The sequence below is a fragment of the Triturus cristatus genome, chromosome 2_1 (genome assembly GCF_964204655.1).
Source record: "Triturus cristatus chromosome 2_1, aTriCri1.1, whole genome shotgun sequence".
Classification (NCBI taxonomy): domain Eukaryota; kingdom Metazoa; phylum Chordata; class Amphibia; order Caudata; family Salamandridae; genus Triturus; species Triturus cristatus.
In genome coordinates, this window is record NC_140581.1 from 760,097,955 (window position 1) to 760,115,735 (window position 17,781).

Below are 17,781 nucleotides of genomic sequence, written 5' to 3' on the forward strand. Positions count from 1 at the left end.
AAAGAAAGTGAGGCTGTCAAACGTGATGTAAAAAAAAGATGTCTCTTTCTTTGGATCTGCTGCAGTTTACAAGTTTTGAAATACTGACTCTGAGGCGTCCAAGTTTGGTCCAGGAAGGCTGGATCCTTGGCTGGTGTTGGGAGAAGCACAGACTGTGTAATGTGTTCCATTTCAGACTCGGTGGATGTGCATTTATCTCATGCCCCTAACCTTAAAACGTCTCTATGACTATGGACCTTTTGGTTTAAGTGTTGCCTGCTGTTCATATTGGGACGTACAGGTAGCACAGTCATGCTCTGTCTGGCATGCATGTTGCCCCATAGGTGGCGGAAGCGGAGCCAGTCGGGGGTTGAGAGCCTATTTGAGTGTGGCTAGCAGTAACTTCGTTTGGCGAGCTGATAATGCAGAGAATGAGAAGGCTACTGTGATTGCTGCCTCAGCCTCTAGGGACTGCAGTCCCCAAATGTGAAGTGTATGTGTGTGGGTCTTCCTGGGAGGTCGTGCCGCTAGACAGTGCACACACTGCAGGAGTGAAAGCGACCAGAGAATGTATACTAACATGGTGCACTCCATGAGACTGCATGCAGTGTTCACTATTTTGATATGAAAACGTTCAGCAGCCAGACATGCCCCCAAACATGCAGTCATGACTTGTCACTTCAAAGCAGCTGAACATATGTACTTATCCTTGCTTCTAGAACAACTATGCCATAACAGAGTGGCCATGCATGTGATTGCCCAAGTATGTAGTCTTTGTGACATGTCTTGTTTGCTGTGGGTACCCGTTTCTATCAGAGAAACCACAAAGTGTTACTGACTGGCAGGCATATGGGCGAGAGAACTGCCTTTCCAGCAATTCTGGCACCTACACATTCTAACTTCTACCTGCTGCAAGTGCGTTTTTTGCTGAGAACGCTGCCCAACCAAACTCCTGGTGAAAGAGCACACTGGGGGAAGATGGCTTGAAATGCCGCACCTTCAGCCTGCGCGAGATCTGACTGACCCATCCACCTTTCGATGTCTGTAATTGTGGCATGGGAGGAGGGGGGGGGGGCACTCTCTCCCTGCCGCACCTGCCGCATATCTGATAGAACCTCGTGCATGTAACGAACACCCCAGCGTGCCCCGTCCTTACTGCAGGGGTGAGCCTGTTTTTGCCAATTCACTCTGAGCTGATGATGCACACAAGTCAAACTGTGATTGCTTGGGCAATTCCGACAATATAAAATAAATGGCTTGTATTTTTCCTTCTTTTCTTTTCTTGCATTGTGAGCAGCCCTCTTTTTAAATGTGCCTTTTCAGAGAGTGGCTGCCTGACTGTAAACCCAGCAGGTACAAGCAAATCTCATTAAGAAGGCGGGGGCGCTATTACCACATTGCCCCTAATTAATCTCCAAAACGCCTCGCGCAAGAGTAGTAACGCAAGATCTGGGCTTGGCGCGTGTGCTCGCCGTTGTGTTCAACCTGGACTTCTTTGTGATGCAGACGTGACCTCAATTTCCTATTATCACAGGTGCATTACATATCTTATAAAAGGTGGCTCCAAGCTTCAGCGAGGCCCCACCGGATACACCCATCGCACAATAATGCACTAGCTGGAGTTTGTGAGCCCAGGTTTGTGCCGATTCCAGTGTATAAAACATCTGTATGGTCTAGAGCGCCTTATTCGTATTTATAGCAGCTATATTTTTCCTCGTCATATGAATGCATTTTTAATGCCGGCATTCCTGAAATTTTCAAAACCTAAAACACAAAAAAGAACTATGTTTTGGAAGGCCCACCTCTTATATTTCATAGCACTGTCCCTGGACAGCATGAAAAAATCTTATCATCGGTTTATTTTAATTGCAAGTTTCATCTACATTCAGAGGAAGAAACCAGAAAAAGGCAAGGACAGAAGGGTAGGAGACAAAGAGAAGGGACAGAGAGTGAAACAAAAAGCGACAATCAAGGTGGAAGAGAGATGAAAGGAAGAAGAAAAGACAAATGCGGACAGAAAAGGGAACAGTGTGATCTCTCTCTCTCTCTCTCTCTCTCTCTCTCTCTCTCCTCTCTCTTCTCTCTTCTCTCTTCTCTCTCTCTCCTCTCTCTTCTCTCTTCTCCGTCTCTCTCTCCCTCTCCTTCCATCTCTCCCCTTTCTCTCTCTCTCTCTGTATCCCTCTCTCCCACTCTCTTTCTTTCTCTCTCGCACCCCCTCTCTTTCACCCTCCTTCTCCCTCCCTCCCCCTCTCTCTCCCTTTCTGTCTCTCCCTCTCTTGCTCCGTCCCCCCCTCTCTCTCTCTCTCTCTATCCCTCTCTCTCTATTTCTCTATCCCTCTCTCTGGCTCCCTCACGTGCTCTCTATTTATCCCTCACAATCTCTCTTTATACCTGTCCCTCTCTCGATCTCTGTCACTCTCTCCCTCCCTCGTCCTGATGTTCTTTAAGGTCATCATCTACTATTTACTGTGCTTGAAAGTTGATACAATTTGAATATGTAATAAAAAATGTGCTGTAAAATTCACCATTTTGGTCTGTCGTTTTCCCAAATTTTCTTCGGGGGAGAACCCCCCCCCCCCCCCCCAACCCCCCTAGTCGCGGTTTGGCTCGCTCGAGACGCGCCGGATGGGGGCTGGTCTGGCAAAATTTGCCAGGGCTGCTTTCAGTTCCCAGTCCGGCCCTGCTGCTTGGTCACTCCGTAGTATTTGTTAGCACAATAAATACGACAGCTCCAGGTAGAAAGCACAATTAGTGTTCTTGCCTGATAATAAACATCCAAATAGTCAGACTTGGACCGTCACAGAAACCCTGTGCAAGTGCTGAAGTGAGGAAGCCTCACACACAAAATTGTGTCATGCTTCATCATCAGCAACCTCTCCTCATCCTGGAAGGAGAGAGTACCTCCAGGGCAGACTCAACCTCCTGTTGGACTCGGCGCAGGACGGAGTTCTGAGATAAAAGCAGCCGTATTTCTTGAGGTGACAGTCTTTTTCTAGGAGGGCGTACGGCTGCTTACTTCCTCCTCTCTGGTGGGTTGGGTGCACTCCATAGTATTGACATTTTGCTGGAAAGTATATTTCTACTGACTTTAGAACTTTGTGCACTTTAATCCTGCTAACCAGTGGTAAACTGCTTGTGTTCCTCCTTTAAACATAGTCGAATTTGCATACTCCTAATTGGTATATTTAGCGTATCTATAAGGCCTAATATATGGCACTGGGTGTACACATGGTATGGGAGTTAAATGGTACTAGTGGACTGCAGCACCTATTGTTCCATCTAGTACAGTGGTCGTGCAGTCATGGCTACAGGCCAACCCTGTGTAGTCTGATTGAAGTAGTGTAAAATCTGCAGTATGACCCGTCACAGTGGTCATGCAAACATGGTGTTAGGCCTACATTGTGGCAATGTAAATCTGCAGTTCATCTCGCCACAATAAACCCTTTTGAAAGGTCAAAACCTCCCTTTTAGATATTATTAAGTCACCTCCCATGTAGGACTTGTAGTCCTCAAGGGAGGGTGCATCGTATTTAAAAGTAGGACATATAGAAATGCAACATATCCATACAGTGACTAGCACCCAAAAGCTAGTGGCAGGCCTACTATGCGTTGTATTTATCAGACTTCTGTCTCTGGGTTTGGCTAAGGGGTGCCCAGGATTCATTCCAACCACTGGTTTGTGCCATGCATAAATGTGGCACCTCCAAACTCCCACTTTAAAACACTACTGGACCTGAGGAAGATCAGAGGAGTACTTAACATGCTGTTTGTGACCCGAGAAGAGCCCTGAAGGACTGGGCTTGTTCTCTCTTGTATACAGGACAAAGAAGTGAACTCCAGGGGTCCTACAGCTGACCTCCTGTTCAAGCTACTGGGACACAACAAGCCACAAGAGGCCTTTTCCTGCAACTTCCCAGCTCACCAGTGGCAACTGGACCTGGACTCGACCCTGCTGTTTGGATTCTGCCTGATACTCTATGAGTCTCTTAAGTGTCTCCCCTGAGGTCCCGGGAGAGGGGAGACACCTGTAATGGATCGAGGATTAAAGGAATATAGTCAAAAGGTAAAATCTTTGACCAGGACAAACCTGGTAAGTGTATCTGACCCAGGCTACATCAGCAGCAAATTGCCCCAAGGTCTACCACAACCATTAACTATAGTTGTATGTATCTGAATCAGTTTGGGATTTTTTTTTGTTTTGAATTTCGATGTTAGTACTATTTCAGTACTGCATAAATACTTTATGCATTACCTCTAAATTAAGGTAATCTGCTCTGTGCCACAGCTACCAGAGGTTGAGCTCACTTTAATTTAGCGACTTTAAGAGTTCACCCTGATAAAGGTTGTGGTTATTACTTGAGGTGGGTACATATCTCCCTCAACTGATATGCTAATTTCTTACATTTGTGTTCAGAGGTGGGATCAAGGATTTGTGTTTCTCAGTACTGCTCGGTGGTTTAAGTTAAAATCAAAAATCCTTTTTTAAAGTGACATAAAAAATTAGCTTTGGGATTTTTAATTGGCTTTTGATTTTTACTTTTTACTGAATTTATTCCTGTCTTCAAATGTATGCACCTTTGAGTTTTTGCCAGTATAAAGGTAGACCTAAGCAACATGGAGAGCCACAACATGACTGATCTGAGGAGAATGTACAAAGAAAGTGGGATAAAACTGGTGAAGGCAGCCTTCAGAGCATTGTAGGGAGTAAGCATGAAGACGGTCATCCCACAGGATCAAGTGGGTGAGGAATAAGAGGAGGTAGAGGAAGAAAATACAATTGATAATGAAGAGGCTTCAGAGCTACAGCAGTACAATCCCAGAGGGGCTAGCTCACCTGCAGTGTCCAAAGCAGGGATCAGTGTGTCCTCTCACATCTGAACCCAATCATAGCTGGAGAACAGGCAGGACAAGCAAGGGTCTTGAAATTGCAACTGGCTACTCTTGCCCTTGAGGAGTAAAATGTGACTCTGGCTGCTGAAGAGCAGAAGTCTGCCAAAGAGAAAAAGACGGAAGCAACTTTGGCCTAAAAGGAAAATAAGTTAACACTGGCCTTAGAGAAGAAGGCCCTGCTGGCCCACAAGAGGAACCATCGTAAAATGAACTTGAGTCTCAAAGGGCATCTGAGTCCAGTGAAGATGGTGGCAGCGACAGTGACGTGCCTAGGTAAGGTAAATGCATTCACATCTGCAGAGGCCTGGTGCCTAGATATGTGGTGAGACGTGACACAGATAAGTGGTTTGCTGCATATGAGGTGCCCCTACATATGCATAGAGTCTAGGTGAATGATTATGGGTGGGTCTGAAGAAACGCATGCCCATTGCAGGTAGGGATACCTTATTGGCCCTTGAGGTAGCTGACCAGATGACATATGCTCCCATAAAGGAAGCCTTTATTACTAAATTTGGTTTAACCCCAGCAAAGTATCACCTGAAGTTCAGGGATAGCCAGAAGCAGAAACACCAGTCATGGGTGGATTTGGTGGATGTTTCTCATAAGGCACTGGATGGTTGGATGAAGGGCTGCAAAGTAAACAAATATGATGGGCTGTACAATTTGGTTATGAAGGACCACATTTTAATTGTCAGATCCCCTTTCAATGGGCCACGGGTCAAGAAGGAGCTACTTGGCCCTACCATCGAGGTTGAGCCTTTTACTCATGATGATTGGCATGGCAGTCTAGCAATCTGCACAGCGACCTTGTATGGCATACAGGGTCTCCAATTTCACTACATAGATGGGCGACAGCCCGATCGGCACAGCAGCCTGGCAGTCTTCCTGGTGGCCCCCTCTGGGTGGCGTGCTTGCGGATTTTACTTCATACATGGGCGACTGCGGGATTGTCAAGGCAGCCTGGCAGTCCTCACAGTGGACCCCTCTGGCATACGGGGCAGAGAATTTTGCTCTACACACAGGTGACTGCCTAATCGGTAGTACCATGGCTAACTTCATGACAGCCCCCTCTGGCATACAGAGTCTCTGACTTGAATCTACACACGGGCCATGACCCGATCAGTGCAGCAGCCGTCTCCTCTCACCTAGCTATTGGGATCTACTTGCCAGGACCCCCCTCTGGACCTCTCTCCATCCAGTACTCTCCTTCTCTTCACATGGTACACTAGTCTTGGCAAGCAGGCAGGAATTGGTGCTCAGAGGCCGGGTGGCCTTGGATTTCCCAGGATAATTTCCCCTCACCCAGCTGGCAGACTGGCACTTCTTAGCCCCCAGTCCTGGTCACAGGCAGAATTCTTGCAGTGCTTCTCCTCATCATACAGCCAAACTGCCTGCCTGACAGTTGACAATTTTATGACCTCAAGCTTCCCTTCTTATAATCCATTTCCAGACACCATTTTTTCTTAGGGTCTGAGTCTTTGAAGTTTGGGTTGGGGGTCAGATTCCTTTTGAAGTGCCCACTCCTCTGCCCTGCCCTTCCTCCTGAAAGAAGTCAATCACAGCAGTAGCAACTCCAAATCCAATTGCCCCACAACATAGACCATCGTAGTGAATAGAGGTTCACACCTAGATGTCAGTCACAGTAAAGAGCCTGGCTCTTCTTCCTCCAGTGTGTGCGTGTCTCACCCATCTCACAGGAAGATAGCAATTCACAAATCTGTCTGGGGTATTCTTCTACCTCCTCATGCTCCTCCAGTCAGCTCTTGGTCTCTCAAAATGGGACCCAGAGTCTTCCATGTATTGTATCATTCACGGGCACACATACACACATGGAATCACGTGTGCTGCCCAGTGCTACATACCAAATCAATGTAGGTTAAGGGTGGGTTAAGCACACAGCAGCAGAACTTTACATGCATGAGCTTGTAGATCTCACTCCAGTGACACAGGTAAAAAGACCTGTTTACTTCTGCGATTAGTATACGGTATGCTGTCATCACCGCGCTCATGCTACTCAACTCCTGGCAAAGGTAGTAACCTTTCACCAACCATGATGAGGCCAGCACCTAATAGATACCAAGCTCACTGTGCCGAGAGTACTTGGGAAAGAAGATGACCTCTGGGACAGCACCAGAGTGTCTAAGAAGGTTCCTGCGAGTAACCAAAGGAAGGGTGGTTCAGGACTCCCTCCGCAGAGGGAAGAATAAGATCGGGTTAATACTGGGTAGTTCCCCAAAGGACCCCAAAAAAGTTTGGAGGGAAAAAATTGTTATTCCCCTTTAGAACTCAGGATTTGAGGTTCTCATGGGCAGAAGCCCAGCCTGTCCTTTCACCCACCCCATTGTTATGACTGTGTCAAGTCAGGGCAAAAGAAGGGGGTCTCTCTATGTCCATTAAGCCACCCACGGGTGGGACCGACAGAGATCAATCAATCAATCAATCAATAAAAATTTGTAAAGTGCACTACATACCCGCAAGGGTTTCAAGGTGTTGAGGGTGGGGAGAGGGGGGTGCTGTTGCTACTGGTCGAACAGCCAGGTCTTGAGTTGTCTCCTGAAGGTTAGAAGGTCTTCAGTTTGTCGTAGGATGAGGGGGAGGGTGTTCCAGGTCTTGGCGGCGCGGTGGGAGAAGGATTTGCTTCCGGCTGTGGTTCTACGGATGCGTGGGACGGTAGCCAGGGAGAGGTCTGCGGAAAGGAGTTTCCTGTTGGGTACGTAGAAGGAGAGTCAACTGTTGAGATAGGCCGGGCCGGTCTTGTGGAGTGCCTTGTGTGCGTGGATCAGGAGCTTAAAGGAGATTCTTTTGTCGACAGGGAGCCAGTGCAGGTTCCTCAGGTGGGGGTGATTTGGTCGCGGCGCGGGATGTCGAGGATCAGGCGTGCAGAGGCATTCTGGATTCTTTGCAGTCTGTTGATGAGCTTGGTCGGGACTCCGGCGTAGAGGGTGTTTCCGTAGTCGAGTCTGCTGCTGACTAGGGCCTGGGTGACTGTTTTCCTTGTGTCAGTCGGGATCCATCTGTAGATCTTGCGGAGCATACGGAGGGTGTTGAAGCAGGTGGAGGAGACAGCGTTGACTTGTTTGGTCATGGTGAGTTTCGAGTCGAGGATGACTCCCAGGTTGCGTGCGTGGTTGGTGGGTGTGGGGGTGTTCCCAGCGATGCGGGCCACCAGTAGTCGTCCCATGCTGAGGGGTTGGGCCCGAGGATGAGGATCTCCGTCTTGTCTGTGTTCAGCTTAAGGCGGCTATCCTCCATCCAGTCGGTGACGGCCTTCATTCCCTGGTGGAGGTTGGATTTGGCGATGAGGGGGTCCTTGGTGAGTGAGAGGATCAGTTGCGTGTCGTCGGCGTAGGAGATTATGTTAAGGTCGTGATGTCGGGCGATGCGTGCAAGAGGCGCCATGTAGATGTTGAACAGCATCGGGCTGAGGGATGATCCATGCAGGACGCCGCAGATGATCTCGGAGGCTTCGGATCGTAACGGGGAGGCGGACTCTCTGGGTTCTGCTAGAGAGGAAGGAGGAGGTCTAGTCCAGGGCCTTGTCTCGGATCCCTGCGTCGTGGAGTCGTGTGCGGTGGCAGACGGTATCGAAGGCGGCGGAGAGGTCCAGAAGGATGAGGGCCGTCTCGGTGCTGTGGTTGCTGCGGAATCCCGACTGGGAGGGGTTCAGGATGCTTTTGTCTTCGAGGTAGTGGGTGAGCTGGATGTTGACTATCTTCTCGATTACCTTAGCTGGGAACGGGAGCAGGGAGATGGGCCGGAAGTATTTGAGTTCGCTCGGGTCCGCCTTGGGTTTCTTCAGTAGGGCGTTGATCTCGGCGTGTTTCCAGCTTTCAGGGAAGGTCGAGGTCTCGAAGGAGAGGTTGATGATGTTGCGCAGGTGGGGTGCGATGGAGCTGCCGGCTTTGTTGAAGATGTGGTGTGGAAAAGGGTCAGATGGCGAGCCGCAGTGGATTGTGCCCATGGTCTTCATTGTGTCTTCGAAGCTCACGTTGGCCCATGTTGTCAGGGGTTTGTGGTCGGTGGGGTGTGGTGGTTCTGGCGTGTTGGGACCTGTTAGGGTCGTCCGGGGGTTGAAGCTATCGTGGATGTCGGTGATCTTGCGGTGGAAGAAGGTGGCGAGGGAGTCGCACAGGGCTTGCGACGGCAGGATGTCGTTGGCGTTGGAGCTGGGGTTGGAGAATTCCTTCACGATGTTGAAGAGCTCCTTGCTGTTGTGTACGTATTTGTCGAGGTTTGAAGGAAGTCCTCTTGGCGGTCCTGATGAGGTGGTGGTGGTTGCGGATGGCGTCTTTGTGGGCTGCGCGGCTGTCCGGCGATTTCTCGCTGTGCCATATGTTCTCCAATTTCCGGCACGTGCGCTTTGATGCTAGGAGTTCTGGGGTGAACCAGTTAGCTCTCTTGCTGGTGTCTTTGAAGGTTTGTTTTTTCAGCGGGGCTAAGGTGTTGGCGCAGTCGTCCATCCATCGTCTGAGGGTGCGCGCACCAACGTCAGGGTTGGAGGGGTTGGTCAGTGGGTTGAGTGCGAGGTTTGTCTTTAGTTGTACTTCGGTGATTTTGCCCCAGCAGCGACGGGGGATCTGTAGGGTGTGGTGATGTGCAACGGGTTTCCGGAAGGTGAAGAGGATGCAGTGGTGGTTGGTCCAGGTGGGTGCGGAGACGTGGCTGAAGGAGACGTGGGGGCTTGAGGAGAAGATGGTGTTGAGCGTGTGACCGGCGATGTGGGTCGCGTCGTGACGAGCTGTTCCAGTCCGAGGTTGGCGAGGTTGTCTATCAGGGTGGAGGAGTTACTGTCGTTGTTGTTCTCCAGATGGAAGTTCAGGTCTAAGAGGAGGTGCTGATGAAGTCGGCAATGGCGTCGCAGAATTGTGGTCGGGGTCTGGGTGGTCTGTAGCCGAGGGTGCCTCTTAGGGTGGTCTTGGGGTCCGTGTGGATCTGGAAGTGCATGTGTTCGGCGGTGCTGAGAGTGTCGTCGGTGTTTGTGAGACCTTGATGGTTTTCTTGTGGATGATGGCGATTCCTCCTCCGACTCCGTTGGTGCGGTCTCTGCGGGCGATCTTGTATCCATCGGGGATGGCAATGGCGATGTATGGAGAGGAGGCTTCATTCATCCAGGTCTCGGTCAGGAAAGCGACGTCTGGTGATGCGGTGTCGAGTAGGTCCCAGAGCTCTACGGCGTGTTTGCGTGCGGAACAGGTGTTAATCAGGATGCATCGGAGCTGGTTGTGTTCTGTCGTGGCGTGTGTCTCTGCGTCTTTGATGCAGGAGAAGCTGCAGTTCTGGCAGGCGAAGAGACCGTGGGTGCGCTTCGGGGTGGCCCTGCAGCAGGTGAGGGTCCGTCCTGGGTTGAGAGCGCAAAGGGTTCTGGTGTCGTATCGGAGACGGTTATCATGGCTGAGGCGGGGGCCAGGGGTTCTAGCGCTGGGCGCGGTCCAGGCGCGGACAGGCGCAGACGGGCTTGCCTTAGGCGTGGCCGCCATTGTAAGGGGAGGTGGGAGGGAGGAGCAGCTGGGAAGCGGGAGGCGGGTGGCAGGGGTCATCGAATGGGCACGGGGGCGGGCCGCAGGGAACGGGAGCTGCGAGGGGGGAGCAGGCACAACAGGGGACACAAAAAGCAAAATGTGCAGCGGGGCACGGGTGACGGGGGCACACAAGAATGGGGACACAGAAGCAAACTGGGCAGCTGGGCACAGAGGGAAATGGGGCACACAGGAACAGGGACACAAAGCAAATGGAGAGCGGGGCACAGAGGGGACGGGTGCACACAAGAATGGGGACGCAAAAGCAACTGGGCAGCGGGGCACAGAGGAGCGAAGGGCACAAAGATACTCGGCGAGCGCAGGTGGAGCTGCAGCGGGGGGGGAGCGACCTACCTGGCAAGGTCAAGAAAGGTGGCTAATGCAACCCTGGGGAAGGTTATTCCCAGGAGGAGATGGTAGAATAGGTAGTATCCCTTCGTTGTAATGTGGACCCAGAAGGTAAGCTAGTGGTTCTGGGAGGGGGGTCACTGTTACTTCCAAGAGGTCACTGTAACTGGAGTCCCTGCAATTGCTGTACAGGACACATGTGCCAGTTAGACCACACCATGGTAGTAGCAAGGCTGGTTTCACCAGAACAGTATCTGCCAGGACAGGTCTGTAGGTTGAACGGGGCCCATGTGCTGGACTTTTTCTGCCCAATGGCCACAATGTCCTTAGAAGGGAGAGGGTACTTGCCCACAGGAGGGTCATTGTTAGTCCCCAAATGCCCATTTAATGCATTCTGCACACTGGCTAGAAAAGAGCCTGGAAGGGTGGTAGCCTAGGCCATCCGAGTACTGTCTCTGAATGGAGGGTATGGTGGAGTGAGGGGTAGGAGGTGGATATCCTTCACAGTGGGAGGGCCAGTGGGTCAAGGATTACCTGGCCTGAGAGGGGAGCATGCCAAGGCTGACTTTGGTGATATCTGACCTGGGAAGGCTGCCTGCGCTGCCACAGAAACAGAGAACAGAAGACCTGCAGCAGGAAGACCCTTATAGTGCATAGAGTGTATCATCCTTGAGGGGGGGCTATGCTTCTCCTGTGGAAGTCCTGGACTGCACAAGCAAGCTGGGGACTCCTTGTCAACCCCATGGCTGGAAGTGAGACCTACGCAAGGACCCAAATTGGAGCCTTCACCTGGCAGTGGAATGCCAGGGGCTTGGTGACTGACACTGACAGCTATCATTAGCCCCTGATGGTTGTTAATCTTTTGGCAGAAGTTGCCCTGGATTGGGGGCAGAAGTCTGACCCACAGGGCTGAACGTGTCACATAATATTATTGGCCATGGTGGTACTGTTCGCCTACTGTGAGCAAGCTAGGTTTATTTGTCTCCCTGGTGAAGTCTGCAGATGAGGATTCCCCATGAGCAAGGTTAATGGATGAGACACGTTGACAAAGGGGTACAGGTAGATTCTTAGGGCCATAGAACAGACAAGTGCCTCTGGAGCGGTGGAATCACCTGAGACAGGAAGCTCATCTAGGAATTGCTTAGTGTACCCTAGCTTTTGGCTGGAGTAGGTCTGTGTAGCACATCTGCCTTTTCTGTGTGGTCACTTCATATTTTTTGCCTTTTGCTGGACCCTATATTCTAGCTAGCTTTAGACTTTTGTGTGCTATAATCCTGCTAACCAGTGGTAAAGTGCATATGATCCCTAGTATATGGTTCAAAGTGTACCCAGGGTCCCCGATTGTAAATACCATTAGTGGCCTGCAGCACCTATTGTGCAATCCCCTACAGTGGCAGTGCAGTCATGGCTACAGGCCAACCCTGTGTAGTCTGATTGAAGTAGTGTAAAATCTGCAGTATGACCCGTCACAATAAACTATTTGGACGGCTCAAAAACTCCCTTTTAAATATTAATAATTAATTCCTAAGTAGGCCTTGCAGTCTACAAGTGTACAAGGCAGACTGCATGGCATTTGTAGGTAGGATATGTAAAAATGTAATGTTAACATTCCCCATCGGTGATTAGCATTCAAAAGCTATTTTTCACAGTAGCAGGCCTTGCTGCCCCTAGCAGTACAGATTACAAATCTTATTAATGTATCTTGGGAAAGGGACTGGCTAGAAAAATAATTAAACAACTATTTTTTAATAGTGATTAAAAATCTAATTCAATGGGGAAGTCCGATTTTTAGTAAATATTAAGGAAAAGTAACTTTTTAGAAAGTTACATTTTCCATGCCTGAGGTTCCTGGAAGCTAAACTTATATGTGATCTACCACTTCTGTCAGCCAGTAATTAGCATTTGAGTTGTTATGAAAAAAGTGTGAAGTGCCTTACAGAAGCAAACAGTATGCTTGAATATCAGATCCTGCTGGGTTTACAGATAACACTGGGGGCACATTCAAAAGGAAAGGGAACATGATGCCAAAATAATTCTCTGCTGTTTGGCCTCTGCCTGACACCCACTAAGTCACTAACTGCCTCCCCTGACATCCTGAGGTACTATATAAGTGTACTCCTGTGGTAGATTGGGACTCAAAGGACAAAAGGCAGAAGGTAAAATCTTTGACCAGGACGAACCTAGTTGGTGTGTCCGACTTGTGCTCCATCTCAGTCAGCATCAAATTGTGCCTCGGTCCTGGAAATATGTAATTTGTTTTGCAAAGTTATGGGAACATTGTGCAATATAATGTGGGCCCATTTTGAACAGTGTCCAAACACCCTGGAACAAGTCAGACTTGTTTGCTCACTGTAGTTTAGGATGGGTATTAAACCCAATCCCCAAAAACGCACACAAAAAAGAAATAAAACGTACAACACTCAAAGTTTCATGTTGAAGGGTGCTTACCATGTTAGATTTAACAACCTTGTAAATTCCACTCCCACGGCAAAATATTTTTGGAAAATTAGATTTGTCAGAACCGCTTTTGTTTAATGCAGGTTTTTTGTCATGCGTTTTAATAGTGGAGGAGCCTTTACCTTCTCTGCTACACCATCTTTATTTCATGGAAACCCAAGTGGATAACCTTGCTCGTGATTGAGATTTTGCTTTAATTGTGTGGAGGTATAGATTCTATGTATTAAGTAGTCTATCCATCTTTCGCTCCATCAAATACTACATTTATTTGTGCAGACACAGTAGGCTAATGTTTCGTAGCTATAGTTTGAGGGCTGGTGCTATCCCTCTTTGTATTCCTTTCAGAACAGGCCATTGCAAAATGGCCTATTTATGGAAACACATTCACTCCTAGAAATTGGTTTGCGATTACTGCCCTATTCAGATTTTTTAGGCTTGTGGTTGCATTTCATATACAGCATGTTTATTTGTGTGTAATAGCATGAACATATATCTTACTAATATATATGTAATTGAGCTATCTTCTCAATCTCATAAAGTAATAAAATGTAACTCAAAATTATCTCAGATAGGGGACTGATTACTCATATCTTTGACCTTTGATATATGAAGTCTGTGTAACAGAAAATCTTGACCTGTTCTTCCTCTCACTGTTTAGGTTAGTACACGCTCATTTCCCAGTGATGTCTAAAAGCCACCCTTTGATGCCCAAGCGTTATGTGATGCCCTGGAAACAAGATATGGTGAACAGAAAGCTGATTTCAAAGGTGAATTTGAACAGTTTAGGACAAAACAAGAACATTTTCCTTTTTTTGTATTAATTGTAACAGGCTAAGAATGTACCCTCTGTTTACGTTACAATGCATATTGATGTGTGAGTGAGTGATTGATGTTTAGGAGCCTATATCAACGATAACGCGTGTACGATTCGACAGTCTTGTAAAATGAGCTGTGAGCCTGACAACATTTTTTCACTGTGGCCCACACACTTTGAACCACAGGCACTTTGAATCTATGCTCTTCTCTCCCACACTAAATACTTCCTTAGCCTGCAGACCTGCTTAGAAGAGCAGGAGTTTTAAGTCTGTAGATCTTGTTTATTTAGCATTCCACCAAGCTGCACTGTCTTTCTAGCCAGTAACTCTCCCTATTTCCACTGCCACCGCAGATCATTTTTAAATCAACAATTGCATATTCCAGACACCAGGAAGGTTAGGTTTGAAGACCCAATTTTCAGAGTCCATGCTGAAAATCTATGTAATGCTGTTCATTCTCAAATAACATCACCAGGCTGAAGTTCTTCAATTTATTGAGAACGTGGTGGTTCATTTAGTACCATAAGTTCCCTACCATTGGGGTTCTTTTACGCAACTGTCAGAAGTACATACCGCCGGACTGGGGCCAATCACGATAAAGATGAGTGCTGGTGGGATGGAAGGGATCATCATGAAAAGAAGTCATATGCCCCCCCAGGGAGCCAAGGCAGAATCCGCCTTAAGGAACAGATTCGACCCCCTTATGTCTCTGGAGGAGGTGGATTGACTGAATGGGGTTAAAGATTATGCTGAGCAAAAACCGGCACAACTAAATACTGCACAATTTATTCCCATCATTACGACCTCCTGCCACCCTATGAGGAGCAACATTTGCACTCATCATCCAACTAGAGGGAGGCCTCCAGAGAACACTATTGTAAACAAACATATAACAGTTAACAGGTTGGATTGCCTAGGTCAAAGACAAGAGGAGGATGAGACTAATGAGGAACCAGCTCATGTGGCCTCACACACACAGCACCCACAAGCTATCCAGACCTCACTAGTGCTTAACACTAATGGAAACTCAGGAGAGTCTGACCATAATACCCCCGATAAATCTATCCTAATAGGGAGAAAAGTGCAGCAGGGGACTGAAATGGTCTCATGGAATGTAGCTGGACTGTCCTCCAAATTTCATAATCAGGAGTGGAGGCAATACATCTCCAGATTCCATATAATTTGCCTGCAAGAAACTTGGGTGGTGGACCATAATCCCTATCATCTAGCAGGATATAAATGCTTTGCTGTTCCTGCAAAAAAACTGGCCCCGGGAAGAGCAATGGGAGGGTTAATCACCTATGTGGATCTACAGTTAGAAGGATCATGGACTGATTTAAACTGGAACTCACCTAATATACAAGCTATCGGGTTGAAAGCAAGCAGGCTAAATGTTGTCTTGATTAATGTTTACAATGCAATGGCAGGGAGTGGGAAGGGGCAAATAACACACGACCTGGATACCTATCTGACCCGTGAAATGAGCCAAAGGAAGATAGGTAGGGAGCCATGTGTGGTCTTAGCAGGAGACCTAAACTGTCATCTGTGTCCAAATCTAAGTCCTTCGATGGGTGCCTGGACCGGTTGCACACTGTCAAAAGGGGCGCACTTCGAGCATACACCGGGAGGGCGGGAGTTACAGAGGGTCCTGGAAAACCACATGTTGAGGCACACATTAGACCTGGTGGGTTTTAAAAATAGCTGTGAGGTCATACCTACATTCAAGGGAAGAGGGCAATGCTCCATCATAGACTACATAGTTGTCTCTCACCAATTTAAGGATTGGATAAATGAAGTAGGAATTGAATGGAGCATATTCAGTGATCACAATCCACTAGTACTGAATATTAAGGACTGGTTCGCCCGAAATGTGAAGAAAAGGACCGAGGTCATTAGCACAGTGAGGGCAACTGACCAAGGGAGACGCCTCAGATGGGCAAAAGTGGATGGGGAGGCCTTTTATAAATCCCTAATAGAGAAAGGCAAAGAGATGTTTGAGGTGTGCTTAGAGCCATCACTTAAAGGTCCTGTTGTGGTCAAAGCGTTTGAGTCTATGGCACACCTTATAGATGGTTTACTTAAGTCATCTTCGAACCCGGTAGTCAAGACTTTCCCTATGTGGTTTGACAAAAACTGTTCTCGGGCCCATAAAGAGCTAAAAGAATGTTTAAAAACAGTTCCAAAAAATAAGAGGGATATTGCACAGTGTAGGATTGCATATAAAAAGGCAATCAAACAAAGGAAATTGGCATTGCAAACACAGGTATGGGAAGACTTGCGGGATGCAGCTGAAAGAAGAGATTCTAGTGCATTCTGGAAAATAATTAATAAACCTTGTTTCCAGGACACCGCTGCCCCAGTAATTGGCACATCTATTCCCCCAGAGCAATGGTCCAAACACTTTGAACAACTGTACAATCACTCGAATGCGAACTCGAGGGGCGATGGAAATCTTTGCCCATGGGCATCTAATATCGAATTTACATTGGAGGAAATAGTAGAGGGCATTAAAGGTCTTACAAAAAATAAAGCCCCTGGCCCGGATGGAATCCCTCCTGACCTCTATCTAAGTAGGGTTGAGCTCTGGGCCCCAATCCTTACAAGAGTAATAAATGCAGGAATAGCAACCGGTTTGCCACGATCCTGGTCCGAGGCAACAATAGTTCCAATTTTAAAAAAAGGGAAAAGGACGACCCGCAGTGTTACCGGCCTATATCCCTAATTGATGTGACAGCTAAAGTCTTGGGGCGTGTAGTTCTGAATCGCCTATTAGACTGGGCCACTGAACATCAGATAATCACGGATTTGCAATATGGGTTCAGGAGCGGAAAATCAACAACAGACCAATGCCTGAACCTCTATTTAATAGTGCCCAAATACACTATTGCAAGTGATCAGGCGGTGTATCTGGGGTTCATGGACCTTTCAGCCGCTTTCGACCATGTCAATAGGGAAAAGCTCTGGGTTCTGATGATAAGATTAGGGGTTGAGCAGGGCCTAGTGGATATCCTAAGAGCACTTCACTGGAACACTTCTGCTAAAGTGCGTTTTAACTTGGAGGGTGACACGACAGCATCCTTCCCTTGTACAAGTGGGGTGAGACAGGGATGCATCTTGGCCCCGTTCCTGTTCTCGCTGTACATAAATGAGTTAGATCGAGCACTGTGTGAATTGAATGTGGACACCCCTAGACTAGGTTCCCGACCAGTTCCCGTGCTATTGTACGCTGATGACGCGGTACTTTTAGCCCGCACACCTAAAGGTCTTCAAAGCCTGTTAGATGGGTTCGTTAGCTTCATGGCCAGCTTAGATCTATCGGCCAACCTAACCAAGTCTTATGTGATGCTGGCTGGGTCCAAACCCTGTAAAAGATTTTCATATAAAATAGGCACACATAAAATGGAAAAGGTTGAAACCTTCTCTTATCTGGGTATACTTTTTGATGGGCTTTTAAATTTTAAACTTTTAACTGAAGAGCGGAGGTCAAAGTTAGCGGTATCTACAGGGGCCATAATGAGTTATGGGCGCAGGCTGGGCAGGTGGTCCCCTGAGCAGGATATGCACTTATATGGTTCAATCTGTTGCCCCAAAGTATTATACGGGGCAGAAGTGTGGGGTTTCACAGGTATCCAGCAAATACAGATTGAGGAGAATAAATTTCTGAGAAAGATTCTCCAAACCTCACAAAGTACATCGGCCCATATTTGTCATCACGAATTGGGTAGAGCATACATGGAAGATCTGATCAAAATCAGACCTATTATGGCCTGGCTAAA

General features: G+C 48.0%; 1 protein-coding gene across 1 annotated transcript in view; it reads left to right on the forward strand.

Moving 5' to 3' along the window:
* Nucleotides 1-17,781, forward strand: part of SPMIP10 (sperm microtubule inner protein 10) — a 237,212-nt gene that overhangs the window by 90,649 nt on the left and 128,782 nt on the right. The window contains exon 2 of the mRNA XM_085640775.1: nt 13,849-13,957. Coding sequence (XP_085496901.1) covers nt 13,849-13,957 — 109 coding nt within the window. The remainder of the gene's footprint in view (nt 1-13,848; nt 13,958-17,781) is intronic.